The 14,957-nt window shown below is 43.5% G+C and overlaps 4 protein-coding genes across 4 annotated transcripts; 2 read left to right on the forward strand and 2 right to left on the reverse strand.

The window, feature by feature from the left end:
- Positions 1-602: 602 nt before the first annotated feature.
- On the reverse strand, positions 603-1,649 carry EAE97_003088 (uncharacterized protein; the record flags this gene model as incomplete). The annotated part of the gene is made up of 1 exon (XM_038873600.1): positions 603-1,649. The coding sequence occupies one exon, from the start codon at positions 1,647-1,649 to the stop codon at positions 603-605; it is 1,047 nt and encodes a 348-aa protein (XP_038735463.1).
- Positions 1,650-5,873: 4,224 nt separating this feature from the next.
- Positions 5,874-7,813, forward strand: EAE97_003089 (uncharacterized protein; the record flags this gene model as incomplete). Its single annotated transcript, XM_038873601.1, has 4 exons — positions 5,874-6,564; positions 6,626-6,807; positions 6,873-7,116; positions 7,182-7,813. 4 exons carry the CDS (start codon positions 5,874-5,876, stop codon positions 7,811-7,813), a joined length of 1,749 nt encoding a protein of 582 aa, XP_038735464.1.
- An 869-nt stretch (positions 7,814-8,682) lies between these two features.
- Positions 8,683-10,046, forward strand: EAE97_003090 (uncharacterized protein; the record flags this gene model as incomplete). The annotated part of the gene is made up of 2 exons (XM_038873602.1): positions 8,683-9,118; positions 9,208-10,046. 2 exons carry the CDS (start codon positions 8,683-8,685, stop codon positions 10,044-10,046), a joined length of 1,275 nt encoding a protein of 424 aa, XP_038735465.1.
- A 1,251-nt stretch (positions 10,047-11,297) lies between these two features.
- Positions 11,298-12,047, reverse strand: EAE97_003091 (uncharacterized protein; the record flags this gene model as incomplete). Its single annotated transcript, XM_038873603.1, has 1 exon — positions 11,298-12,047. The coding sequence occupies one exon, from the start codon at positions 12,045-12,047 to the stop codon at positions 11,298-11,300; it is 750 nt and encodes a 249-aa protein (XP_038735466.1).
- Between the last annotated feature and the right edge of the window lie 2,910 nt (positions 12,048-14,957).

Below are 14,957 nucleotides of genomic sequence, written 5' to 3' on the forward strand. Positions count from 1 at the left end.
ACGCGCAATGTGAACGTGTCTTTTTCCCTCGTTCACTTAAACCATTTCATGGCCGAAGATCCACAGAAAGAGAAAGAAAATAGTGAATTCCGGAGAAGTTTCAGGTTTTGCCTACGAAAGTATACTGTCGAGACCTGAATAATGGGACACTCTCTGGCCAGTTGCATTATGAAGAGATATTGATATGGTCGCCTCGGATTCGACACGCGTCTACTGATAGGTTACGAATAGTTCACTATAGTGCTCATTGATTATCGAAAAACGGGATTGAAGGCGCTAAAAACATTTTTATATTATATCCAGATATATACATTTAGAAAACAATTCCTACTACTGCCCTGCGAGAGTCATAGAGAAATAAAGGTAACGTTGCGGGCATGAAGCAATTAAGCCGACCCGAACTACTCCTCGTTCTAGAAGCCAGTGAAGCTGAAGCCAGCACATGCGGCGCCAATATCGTCCGCACCGCCATAGAGATTCAAGTATAAGAGGTAGGTCTAGTAGTCGAGAAGGAAGGACGAGCTGTTGGCAGAGGAAAGCGCCGAGTTGGCACGTGCAATAGCATCATCGAGCTGGGTGTAGACGGCCTAGGTAACCCATTCCTAGGTAGAAGGAACGTCGGAGCCGTCGGCACTGATAGTCACGTTAGCTAGCTCGGCTTGAGCCTGAGCAACGGCCCGGGTAAGGAAGGCAGCCGAGTTGCCGGCGTTGGTGACGGGTACGAGCCAGAGGCTAACGTCAAGGCCCGCGGCAGTGTCGTTGGTCAATCCGAAGAACTTTTGCGTGTCGGTGAATTCACCGGGGCGGTTGGAGATGAACAGATTGTCGCGGGAGAAAAGCATAGCATCTTCGTAGGTGACGCCGGCGATGTCGTAGAAGGTGTGGTCGGCGCCGTCAACGAAGAGGCCATTAATTTCCAGGGCGCGCTCCATGGCCCAGCCGCTAGGGCCGTACCAGAAGAGACAGACATCACCCGACTTGATAGTCGTGTCGAAGTTGGCGGCTTCGATAGCAATTCCGCTGCCGGCAAAGCATTCGGCTTCGAAAATAGTACCTTCGTAGGGAGTCTTGTTTTCAACATCAATATTGCCGCGGTAGACCGAGAAGGTGCCGTTGGCGTTTTCTGTGATGGTGTCGACGGTGACACCCTCGAGGTAATCGGCATCAATAAGATCGGTGTAGCCATCGCCGTTGGTATCCCAGAAGCGCACTTCGAGACCTGCAACAATGCTTGTGATGACAGAAAGGGCAGCGGCATCATAGCTATCCTCCGCGGTCTCAGCTTTATAGCCACCCAACCAGCTCTCGGCCATGGCGTTGGAAGAAAGCCAAGCCACCTGATTAAGTGTGTAGCCGTCGCTCAAGCAGTCGCTAGAGCTCTTGAAGCTAGCTTCGGTGCTTGGGATGGACCACAGGTTGATGTAAACCTGACCGGCAGCGATGAGGGCCTTGACACCCTCAAGAGCGCTTCCTTGCTCAAAGTATTGGTCGTATTGAGTAGCGGTGATGTTGGTGGCGTCGGTGCCCATGTTGATTACAACAGCGCGGAGTAGTGTACCATCAATCTTGCTACTTGAGTAAGCGGTACCGCATGTTGCCAAGGCGGTAGATGGCAGCATGACAAGAGCTGTGACGTCGGCGATCTTCATGTTTGCAATGACTTCGAGAGAACGGAGGAGAGGTGCAATGGAAAAGAATGTTGATCAAGACGGGAAAGAGTGTCAATTCGTCGTTGTTATTTGGCTACCCTCTTTACATGGTCGATATTTATCTTCTTTCGAATCTAAAACGGGTACCTAATTTCCATATCCCTATCATGCACATCTAGCTCGGTGCCGGAAAAAGCGTCGGCACTCAATCCTGTGCGCTCAGATATGTGGAGACGGCTTGGGCTTCGTCCCCACTGGATTTTCGACAATGTGAGGATCAGTACACAATTATATCTAGGTATATCACTCCCCTGAGTCTTCTCCTTCCTAAAGGAATACACAAAACCGTGAGTTCTCAATTTTTGTGGCTAATCATTTGCGGCTTACATTCGAAGATCCGCGGTGTTACACTCATTAGTCAGAAGGAGGGAGGCGGGGAGGGTAGCATATGAAAATTGTCAGATTCCCCACAAGGACGCGTGATATGGGGGTTTTCGGTCCCGAGATTGAGAGGCGATAAGGTGCAGAGAGTCCATCACGGACTACCGCTCACGCTATACACGATTCAAACTCCCGCTTATTGGCCGGATCAACGTTCCTTTCTTCCAAGCCCTAGTCTCTAGAACTTAATATCCTCAAAGTACTTAGAAAGGGCCAGTTAGAACGCATCTGCCAGCGGAACGCACACGATGCGTACCGGCCATATAATGGCTAAACTTTGAGCAATATTTTAGCAAAAATTTTCTCTACTGGAGGACTATGAACTAAATCGACTTCGTCAAAACAGGGCATCGATATCGATGAATCATTCCGTTGGCAGGTGGGCCCTTTCTAGTCTTCCTCAGCCACTGCACCGATGCGGTTTCCCCTGGAGTTTCCGATACAAACCATAATTAATTGAAGACAAAGTTACACCCAATGGAGCCCCTCAGATTCTATATTTCAAAAGCTTTTATGAGTGTTTTTACAGATTTTTTCTACTCTTCAGAGGCAAGGTTAATTGTTCGGCTTAGAGAAGATGAACCATACAACCTAGTCTACCTCTGTCAATTACTGGGCACCGCTTCATCGTATACACAACTGCAGGTCGTAATTAACCTCCCCAACCTCGTCACTCATCAGAAGCACTGGTTGCTTTTCCAGAGGAGCATATTGCCTGCTCGACCGTGCTCTGAATTTCTTTAATCTCGAAGGGTTTGACTGCATCACTGAAGCTCTTTTTCGAGTAGAAAAGTGGGTGTTTTGGAGAGGTAATCCTACCTCAAGTACACCCCTCGGTGTATGTTGCATGTTCCAGAGTCAAGATGGCGGTGATGTTCTAGAAATTCCCATGTCTTGACCTAGCTGCGTGCGTAGCCTCTCAAGGGTCTTGCGGTTCAGCGTTAGCTTCGTCCGTCTTTTCTTCAGCAAGATATACATCCCCACCGAAAACGAAGTTTTACTGTCGGCGCCAACAGCACTTTTCTTATTGGTCGTCAGAAAGCTGTTACAGAATCACTAATAGAAGTTACAGAAGAATATCAGATTACCGAATAAGCATTGACCCTGGACAGACTTCGACGATTCGACCGGTCGAATTTTCATCATGTGACTATCTAATGCAGGTTTTCGATGATTGATCTGATATCGGATTCGATCGCTTCAGGTAGATCTGACTTGATCATCAAATTGGGGATGCCTGACCGGTGCAGTGGGCGTCGATAATGCAGGTGGCGTTCGAAATGGATAATTCGATTGAAGTTGAATTGATTATAAACCGACTGAAATATCAACGGCCTCCTCCCACTATCACAAATAGTACCTTCTTTATTTGCTCAATAACGAAAACAAGAAGTAATATCCCTCTCAGGGGAACGGCCCGGGCGGCATCCCCTGTCGCTAAAATCATGGTCTCGGCACCGAAATCAAAAACATACTTTTGCAGATGTTCCTGCGAATCTGCTCGCGTATATCGGTATACCTACAGTATCCTCATATTTGCAAGCAATGGTGCCATTTTTATTCCGGGGCTGTGGCTATCTCCTTCTTTACCTAGGTAGTTAATGCATCTAGCCCTCCCGTTTTCGAGAATACATGCGTGCCCTGGACTCCACCACTTCCTCCGTGCGTGAGACTCTCATTCATAACATCCGGTCTTTGTTGTCCTGATCTGTCACATACTTTTAGGAGGCGTTGAAGGCCATTTTGTTGGATTTTGTCGAGGAAGTGGCAGTAGGTATGCTATAGACTTGCTGTCAATATGTTGTCAAGACAGTTAATTATTTGCGTGGCGTATACTGTCGGCTTGTGATAGAACAAAGTGCATATATAGAGTATCATCATTGGCACGTTCGTTTCGATCCATTGTATCTATACATCGTCCGTCAATCCGGTTATAGATCTGCTTGAACTGAAGCAGAGACTAACTAATATACAGAGCTGAACACACACACTTTACAAATTTTCCAGATCCATCAGAGAAGCATCGTAATATTGATATCTTAATTGCAATCTTGAATAGCTAGCCGCCAGTAACGTTCCTCCCCAGTTTGACAGGACTACTGTATTATAATGTACGTGAATTTTGCAAAGTGAACCTCTGGGTGAAGAACTATTTCCCTATGTTTTTCAATATTGTGATTTGAGAACTCTCAAATTGAGAGTATATCTAATAGCTTTTTTATTGTTTCAGAAATTGGTTCTATATTCTGTACGTACTTATTTTTCAATGTTGATCAACTGATTTGAATGTTCCATACATACCTAGTAAACAGACCGTACTTCTACCTCAACCAATGAGAATCGCGATACTGTTTTCCAAGACAGCAAAAGCTCAGACAGGAATATAATTTGATATAACGAAAATTTATTAATAAAAATGGCGTCGTGACGGAGTGGTTAACGTGATTGACTAGAAATCAATTCCTTTCGGGGGCGCATGTTCGAATCATGCCGACGTCGAAATCTTTTGGCTTTTTGGAGGCTAATGTGTGGTTTAACTTTATGTTCCCTTTTATCAATTTTTGCTCCCTCTTAATTTCCATGGGATGTGATTTTTTATATTCCTTCTAAGTTTTAGGGAAATTGTGGGGTTGGGAATTATTGTCATGTGGAGTCGCTGGGGATTGGATGAGGAAGTACAATATTTGTGGATATATATGGAAATTTATTTAAACTTTTGCGTTTGAACTTTGGGAGTTTTTAGTACAATGTAGAATAAAGGTATGATAGTATTTGATGTGGATTTTGAGCTGCGTGGTATGCATTCAAAGTCACCATTATGAATTATATCGTAAACACCGTTTAGAATGAACAATAGGCTTGCCTGGAGAAAGTTCTCTGCTGTTTGTGTATTCAAAGCACCGGGCCTCATTTCATGTCAGGATGATATGAGAAGGTTGATATTCAATCATCTCGGCAGCCGTCTGAAATTCAACAAGCCTGTTGTTGAGTCGCTCTCGAATACTGAGGCCCGAGAAACACTAGATATGGGGAAGGATGGAAAGGAGGGGTGACACTTCCGGCTTGGAATGAAATTATTTCCTACAAGCAAACTCTTCATTGTTAAATAGTTTTCTTCAAGTCGGAGCTTTTATCGACCATCAATATAAGATGGGTTACAGTCGATTTTAAGCTACATCTTTTTTTGCTTTGAGGTCTATGACATGGATTTAGGTTTCTGATTATATCAATGAGAGACGAACATGTTTTTTTCTATTGAATCTAAGTTGACTATAGATATTTAGGTTATCAAGCATTTGAGTGGCAAATATCATTGTTGCTCATGAGCTTTCAAAGTTATACATTCAATAAGTGATGTCGGCAAATCACGAATGCCCCTTTTTCGGGTCAAGAATGAACATCAGCATCGCAATTTATATTTTCCAGCGTTTTCAATTTTTGAATCCTCAAGAAAGCTTTTCCAAACAGTCTACTGTACAAAGGTCTTAAAACAAGAGGATATTCTTGCTTTGTGCCCTCACCTTTTTCCGGTGAGGATGTCTTTATCTCTCCTGGATTGCCTTTTCATTCAGCATCCCAAAACGTCAAATGGATTTTGGGCAAGGAAAACATAGTTCTTTATCATACCTCGAGAGAATGAGAAGCCAACATATTATTTAGTATATACGGGTACCAAAACATTAATGGCGAGTTCGAAAAATTCCCACGCATCTAACAAGAAGTGGTAATCTTCTTGAAATATATAAGCTTAATCTCGTACACGCATTTCCCAATTGCAAAAGAATGAACGAAGAAGAACTCGCTCGCGTCCTCAGACGCGATCCTAACATCAACGTCGCCAGGCCCCCACGCCAAAGACCTGAGCTGACTCAACCCCTCAAATGGGCTCTACCTACGCCCCACACCTTGAAGCAACAAACTCAACCACGTTTTAAGAAAATCCGTACAACCGAGCCCCTAAGATGGATCCCGCAAGATCACATAAAGAGCGCATGGCCACTCCTTCCTCAGCGCCCCCCTGTATTTCCCGAGCTTCCTGCGAAGAAACACAGTCTTGAACAGTTTGAGGTTGATGAAGAAAGAAAGAGGCAAAGGAGGGAGATACGCAAAGCCCGAATAGAGGCAGAATTGGCAAACAGAGTTCCTCCTCCGGCGCCTAGACCGGAAATTATGCCTCTGTCTCCGCAAGCTGCTCGCGCGCCCAGACCAAAAGATCCACAGACTGAAAATGTACGCAAAAAATGGCCGGGTCCTGGAGACTGGGAATTTAAATGGAGGCACAATTTACGCAAGGATGCAAATATGGCAATAAGAGATAGCGTTCCGGATGACATGTACGAGCCCCCGTTAGTCGGACCAATGGTCGATCGAATTCCTATAATCAAGAATTTGAAAGTCGAGATACCATTCATGGAAGATGCCATCTTTTATCCGAGTAGAATACCCGCGAGTGGAGATTGCTTTTTCGGTTCAGGTGAGTTTATGATATATTCTTGTTATCGAGTGTCGATAGAATCTCATGCTGACAATCTCAGTCTCAATGGCTTTGTATGGGACAACTCTATATTGGCACTATACGAAGTACTGTCACTTGTGGTTTTTTCGTTACGTGCTTACGCACCCTGCACATCCGCGGTATGACTCTTACTGGCATTTAAATACTTTTGGAGACTCCGATGGCGAAATGAATATGTGGCACCGATTGAACACTCCACAGGCAAGTCAAAGCTAGTCCATACTAGCCAATATGACAATGCAGTCACTAACCATAATTCTCACCAGGCCTGGCAATCAAGCGAGCTGTTCAATATCACAGCCGATATTTACAACCTCTTCATAGTACTATACGAAGCGCCCAATACGATCGATATCTTTGGCCAATACAACGCGACGCACATGTTTTTCCACCTCATCAACCGGAATCACTATGAAAGTTTGATTCCCGAGGACGACGAGGTTCAGTTTCCTTTTCCCGATGGCGTGATGATTAACCCCAGGCCTGGAAGAACAAAAATACGACCTTTCGGTTCAGGCAGAAACATTGTATTGTGCCTCCACCCATTGCGCTGCCAGTAATCCCCCTTCCGTCAGTGATAGATATGACTCGAGTTCTTGGGATCAATACCGCAGAAGGAGCTCTAGATATTGAGTTGTTGAAAATCGGACTCAGAAAAGAAAGAAGGCAGGCAAATGAGCGAAATGATCCTACAGAGATCAAGTGGTGGCTGGAAGCAGAAGCCAAGGACAAGGAAGAGGCAAAGAAAGCAGAAGAAAAAAGGATCGCCGACGTAGCCAAGGCAAAACCTCCAAAGAAGGTCACATTACCTACAAATGAGGAACTCGCAGCAAATCTCGCGAAAGTATTGGCACAGAAGAAGCCCGAGCACGGAAAGGATCCAGACAATCCCAAAAGCAAGAAGATTCCAAAAAAGACATTCTACGATCTCGATAGCGACGATGAGGACAGTGATCACAAAGAAGCCGAAAACTTGTTACCGAAAGATGAATACACACAGGGAGGAACGAAAAAGGAAAAATTCACCGGTTTCGGTCTGGATTACAGTGATGATGACGACGATAGTGATACTTTCAAAGCGGCAAAAGAAACAAGTAAAAAGTCACCGAAAGTGAAGCCGCAAAAGACTCCTGGAAATCCGGATAAGAAGATTCCTTCCAAGCCTCAAAAAACAGGAAGAACGCCAAAAAGACCGCCTAGGTGGTAAGGAGAAATATCTTGGATGTTAGAAATACGGAGTTCGCGAAGGAAATTCTATTGAAATAGTATTGAATGATGGCTTATTGCTTTGGCAAAGAGATGCTGGAGTTAGTATATAAGGGTTTTATGGAGTATGATTGGTTTTTTCGAGGAGAAACTTTGTTTTATATAGTATTCAATATTGTACCTATTTATGTTTGTCTTCAGTCACTAGATGAAGGGGTATCGTGATCTGGTTATTCGACGCGTGAAATTGGAAGCTGTGCGTGAGTGATAGATTTGACGAAGAATCAAAAACTATGAAACCTTTCACTATTTGTTACAGTAATTTATGCTGAGATAGTATTTTCAGGTATTTTATGGTTCTACACGTTTTCTATATTTGATCTTTCCTATACACTTGTCAGGTTACGGGGACAAAGTATTGATCTCATCATTAAGTGTAGTTTAGTTTAGTTAATTTCGAACAATTGATATATATTGAGATTCAAAAATGAACCTTATCATAATCCTGCAAATGGTTTTTACAACAGTATTTATTAATATATTCCACAGGATCATTTCCATAGGATTCATATACTAAACTTTCCCTACATAGGCCCCTCCTCCTCTACCTCCTCGATCAGTAACATAAACGCGAAACAATATCACCCCTGAAGCTCTCACTATCTGTATTCTTTGTCCCAAAATCATCAACTCCGGACTTGGACTCCCCTTTATCCAGCAGCCAATGCTCAAGCAACATCCCCCAAGCAACAAAGACCGCTTTATCCCAAAACACTAGCCATAATTCAAGCACTCGACAACAAGTAAGCACAATGATTAATCCCAATCCCAACCTCGCATTTCCCCCATCCATCCACAAATCCCTCCAAAATGTCCCAAAAATACGACGTCCACCACACATTCGACAGCCGAGGACCTCTCCAGCGCCCCAGCACCAGCGCCGACATAAGCGACTACATCCCGCTGCAAGCCGGTCGCGAAAATGTGCACGAACCCACCCCCTTCGACGTCCTCGAATGGCTCTCCGTCTTCTACGGCCAGAAAGTTCCTCCGCTGCCCGTGATGCGCGCGCGAGATATCGAAGAAGTTCCTGATCAGAGACTACGGGAAACCATGGAGGAGTATCAACTCCTTACCCCGACGGTGAAGGGCATGAAATTAAATCCCTTTACCGAAATTGGGATTGAGGGATTTCCATTGATTGAGGATACGATGTTTAATATCGTACGCAGCTATCCGGCTGATGAGCAGTATCAGGGTCCGCATAATTTGATTTGGTTGGTGTCGAATTCGTATTGGAGAGCGGGTAATTACATACTTTACTAGAAATCTTCCCTCTCTGTCTCTCTCATGAAAAACAAAATGAAATAAGCGAAAATACTAACACAACTCCAGTGGCCTGGGCCATCTACGGCAACTGGGAACTCTGGCCGCACGTAAAAGCCCATCACCGCATGGTGTTCGACCAAGTGCTCGCCACCCCCAAACATCCCCGACACATACTATACCATCGGCTGAACGAAAAGCGGAAAGGTCACAACAACCTCAACATCAAAGAGCGCCTCGGGATTCCCTACTGCGCCATCCGGCACGACGACATCCAGCAGGTCACCGCCGATATGTACGGCATCTGCCTCATCATCTTCACATGTCGACCCGCAGGCCAAACGGTGAACATTCCCGGCTTCAGTACCGACCAATCCCCTCGCCACTTTGCGCCGACGATCCGCGGAGAGTTCAACCGACCGCATAAATTCATCCGACTCTCCATCGGCATGGTGCCCGGAAGATACAGGCAACACGCCGATGCGAATCTGTTGCCGCTCTGGCAGATGTACGAGCCAATGATGCTCAACATACCGAATTTTCGACACTCGGATTTCAAATACGTACGTCCGATGTATGAGAATACACGGGGGTCATTACCCTTGACTGCGTCCCTGCGGCCGATGGATTACGACGGGGTGAATCATCCGTGGAGGGCAGTGAATGTTGCCTGGGCCGACGGGTATGGTGGTCAACAAAGGGGACTTCCCGATGCGCTTACACAGCCGGCGAATTGGCCCGAGGCGTTTCCGCGAAAACCAATGTCCCTTACGATTGCGATGGGATGTGTACTTTTGAAAGATGGTGATCCCAAGGATCCACGCTCTTGGGGTCATGATTCGCGTAAGATCGTGTGGATAAGGCCGGACAAGCCAAAGGGAGGTCAAATCGCACCGAGACCAGTATAGTAATTGCTATGCAGAAATGGGGGTATTATCTTCATAATCTTTTGCAATCAGCAAGGAGGTCTTTTTAATCTAAATATCTTTTCTAGAGTTTTAGCTGACGGAAAGGAGTATCTTTACTGAGTTTGTAAATTCGATTTAACAATCATATCTTATGCAATCGTGTAACACCATTCGATTTAATAAAATTAACCCCTTAAAAATTAAGAAAACAATAAAAAATCTATGCTCTTTCTCCAAGATTATACAGCAGCAATACAACTCTAGTCAAGAAATACAGGGATCCACTTGGAGTATATAGATTATGATCAGATAATTTACGAGGTACATTCACGATTCAAATAACGAGACTTTCAGAACCCGAATCCTGACAAATTCAAATCTCAAGTAGTATATATTCCGCATCATTCATACACCCCTCACCCTTACCAATTATTCATAATATCATATCCCTCGAGTTCTTTAAGCCATTCCCCCGTAGCACCTCAGTATCCCAAGGTTATTTACATATAAGCACTTGCGTACATCTCTCTCTACGGGTTGGGTTTGGCGAGGAATATAAGATGGGAATTCGGGTTGTTGCTGTTTCAATGGAAGATCTACTCATCAATATTTTGATTTTTACATCAATTAAATGTCCCCAATGTCGATACAGGGTGATTGACTACTATTCCTAATCATCGAACCAAGAGGGAAGATAAGCTCGGCATGTTCTTCCAATTCACGGCACAAAAATTTACACGAGGGCTGCGCGTTGCTGTACACACGACTGACTACAGCCCCATCAGACTTGGCTGCAAATAATAAGTGTGCTGAATTGCACTAAAGGTCTCAATTTGATGTAATATACGAGTAAACAAGAAGACGAAGTGCATCAGAGGGAAGCTTGAAAAATGATGGGAAGGAAAACTCGGGTACGATGTAGAGATTACTTACAATCTACACTCGACATCATGTCATTAAAGTTTACTCGAATATTACATGGCAGCACATGAGAAAGAAAGGGGGAAATATTGAAAAGAATTTTTGTTAATATGGGGGAGTTTCCATTTTTTTTCAAAGGAGAGTTGTTGCGTTTTGTCATGTTTTTGGATTTTTGAAATAATGAAAAATGCAAAATTTTAGGACATCCCATAACAAATGAAATAATGAAATCTAAGTATTCGCATACTTTATTACAAATGAAAAATGGAAGATGTTACCATTGTGTTTTTTCCGAAATTGCGAGCGGGGTCGTCAACGTCTTGTGTGAGTTTAGGTGGCGCGTGTTATGGCAAGTCTCATTGGGGCAAGATGATTTTCAGGGACATCTTCATCTTCTCTATCTTTCTGCGGCTTTCCAAACTTTTCTTTGAATGAATCCAGCCAGTGAGTAGTTTCCATGTGCTTTCTTAGATCCCTCTTTTTGCCTCTGAAGTCATGGCCACATAGCTTGCAAACGGTCTCCGGTTGATTTTTGACCTCATGGACGTGCAAAACATGAGCTCTCAAAGTAGCGGGATGGGTAAATCTGGCATCACAGCCTTCAACAGAGCATACACAGCTGTTTTCCGCGTGAATAGTTTCCATGTGTATAACAAGACCAGGTTTGGCCGCGAAAGGTTTTTCGCAGATTTTGCATGGGAATTCGCGAAGGTGAGTATCTATGTGGCAGTTCAGGCTTTCTAGAGTACTTAGCTTGCGATTACAACCAAGATGAGAACATGGAAAGGTTCCATGGTAATTCTTGACATGGAGATTGTAAGTGTGCACACTGGCGTATGTGCGGTTACACTCTTCACACTTGTTTTTGATCTCTCCATGAATCTGCTCGACGTGTTTGTTGAGATCAGTTTTCTGGGAGAATTTCTCATCACACTTTGGACATGGATAGTATTGGCTTGAATGTTTAGCCAATTTATGAAGACCCAGAGAGCGCTTGTCACGTAGATGCTTTCCGCATGAAGCGCAGATACAAGTCAAGCCGCTGGCTTTTTGACTGGATTTCTGAATTCTGTTACTCATCTTGACAAGTTGTATGTTTACTATGTAAGTCTTGATAACCGAATAAGTTTAATACTACCGTTGTGTGAATGAGTGGATGTTGTTTTTGCTGTATGAATTGAAAGCGAATTGATGGAATTACCTTGAAGGAATTCTGCAAGTTTTATGCAAACAAAAGCGGCCTGTTCAGATGTAAAATTGTTTTACTCTTGGGTGAACCATCGCAAGTACAAGCGCAGTACAATGCCATTGTATTTTTGTAGAAGTATTTCCTTGTTCCATGTCGGCAACAGAGACAGGATCGAGAACTGAACAATCCCTTGTCAGAAGTTATGATTTAGCACAAAGATGACTGGCAAATTCGACGGGCTTTAGCCTTATTAGTTTCTGCATTAAAATCGAGACGATTGTACATTTCAGTAGATATCATTTACAAGGTGAGATCTTATGCTGCTTCGTACCCCACATTCGACTAGTACAAGCTCGAGTAAACATTTGCAATGCTCGTCGTCATCTCATTAATGTAAAACGCATCACGTGATACTCGATATATTTTCGGGAACACAACCCCAGATTAAGCAAGGGAAACGAATTGTTTCCGTCCGATGTGTAGATCAAACAGCGTGAGACATCGAGGGTTCATCCCACCTATTGAGGAGGTTCTACTTTCCATGACTCCATGGATAAATGCAATTGAAGGCATGATGACACATGACGAGGTTGCATGCTGAATCTCCATATTGATATTCATGCCAGGAATTTCAAAAGATAAGCAAGTAAATGCAACAGACGAAAGGACAAGCAAATGCGTCTCGTAAATTCATCTCAACTTAAAATGATTTGATGAATGAGCGCGAAAATTTCCGATACATCATCTGTTTGAGCAACCCACACGCTTTGTGCAACATGGTCTCAAGTTGGACGACCCCTCATTACGACAATATTATTTGATCTGAGGAAGGAAGAGATGATATGAAAGGATTGGATGGCGGAGTTGGGAACCAAGAATGGAAAGTTTGAGAGATGCGCAAAAAGGCTTGTTTCGAGCATGTACAGAAATGGAGAAAATACATGGCGCAGCATGGATTTGGAGGGCAGGAAAAATAACGTTATCCACCATTCTCAAGCTTCTCAAGCTTGATTATGAGAGTCGTGACTCGTGAAAAGAGCACTTGTTTGATCCTCAATAAGAATGATTTCTCCAGAATGGTTTGATCAGCGAGTATAAGAAATACTATTCCTTTTGTTTCGCGTAATGGATTTTGGTGGTCAAAAAGTTCAGGAAGAGGATTTTTGAGTAATTGGTGAGGGTATTCAACTTCCAAGCTTGGTTTTAAATCTCCGCTCGACCGCTCTTCAACCAATAAGGAATCCTTTGGATAAATTTCAAAGGACCTTCAAGGCTGCAGCAGTGCATTCGGGGAGAGTTGGTACCTTGGGTATGGTAACATTTAACCGCTCCAAATAGATGGCATCTTATCTCATCTCATCTCATCTCGTCTCATCTCATAAATATAGATTGGGGAAGAGGCTGAGATATTATTTGAATATCGGAAATTTCCTCTTGCTGCGGTGCAAAGGAATCATTTTGAATTGGATGTACCAGTAAGAGACCGACGGGAAGGAGCATTTTTGGCTTACACACGTGGCACACAAGTGAGGTAGGTACCTAGGTAGGTAGATAGGTAGCACTGGGCAGTAGATCTAACAATTGTACGTAGGAGGGAATACGCAAGAAGATGATGGAAAGGGTACCTACCTAATACCTAGGTACTATCTACTACCTTACTAATCAAGAGTCATGAGATTTTCCTTTTCCTCCCATGGATAATTCTTCCTGATGTGCGGAATATGAAGAACATGAACTGTGAATCGGATCTTTTCCTAAAATTCATTAGGAGTGAGGAAAGGAAAAAAAGAATTACTCCAATGAATCATCTTCACGTGTTCTTTTACGGTCCTTTTATCGAACCCATGGAATGTGTTGTTGTGTTGTCGCCTTGTCGCCGTTGAGCCGAGTACAGTATCGTGTCTAGATTGGACTAGATACGTAGGTACGGTAGATTGTTAGTTGAGTCTGAGTCGGATCAATCACGTCAATATGCACCATGAAAATGCTTTTCATTGAATTTTCTTTCTTCACTCTACTTTATTAGTCAGGTCCTCTAGTCAGGTACCATTTTAACTTCTAAGGCTGAAATTTTATTGGAAGTTTTTAACCATGAATTAACCAAGAATTAACCGCCAATTCAGGTTAATTCAGGTACCAGTTTTTACAGAGAGATCCACTTAAATTTCGCTTGTCTTCCGAAGCGCCTATAAAACGAGATTTGTCTCATAATAATCCTTACTAGCCACACATCGGATCCTCGCCGTATCCTTGTCTTTCGCGTTCAAATTTAAGATTACGGCTGATTGTGGGGATGAGCTTTAGCTTTTGGAACTGGACGAACCGGACGGTATTGCAGTAAGGATGAAATGACTAACGGAAACACGCTTTTTCTGTTGTCTTGACTTTGCATCTGGACTCTGGACTGTTGAGTCCTGACTTCCTCTACTGGACCCATTACATGTGAATGAAGTGTAACAGAAGTGAAGCTTAGCACTGCTCGATGTTTTAGAAAGTGCAAAGACTGAAGTTTGAGACGATAAGAAGATAAGTCGACAGAAGAAAGAGATTTCGCATGCCAGGCGATGAGCTTCACAAATCACGATTCGTGAATGTTCAAAGTCAAAAAGGAAATGAAATGAAATGAATTATGACGATTAGCCATGGAGATGGGAAGATACGGTGTAGCGGTACTCCCGCATACATCCACGGTACAAACTTAACAGACCAACTCAAAATCCGGAGATTGATAATGTTCAACAGACTTCATTTTATTTTCATTTGTATGATTGTATGACAGAAACTTACTTCTTCCTTGCTCG

The sequence above is a fragment of the Botrytis byssoidea genome (assembly GCF_014898295.1).
Source record: "Botrytis byssoidea strain MUCL 94 chromosome Unknown BBYS_005, whole genome shotgun sequence".
Classification (NCBI taxonomy): domain Eukaryota; kingdom Fungi; phylum Ascomycota; class Leotiomycetes; order Helotiales; family Sclerotiniaceae; genus Botrytis; species Botrytis byssoidea.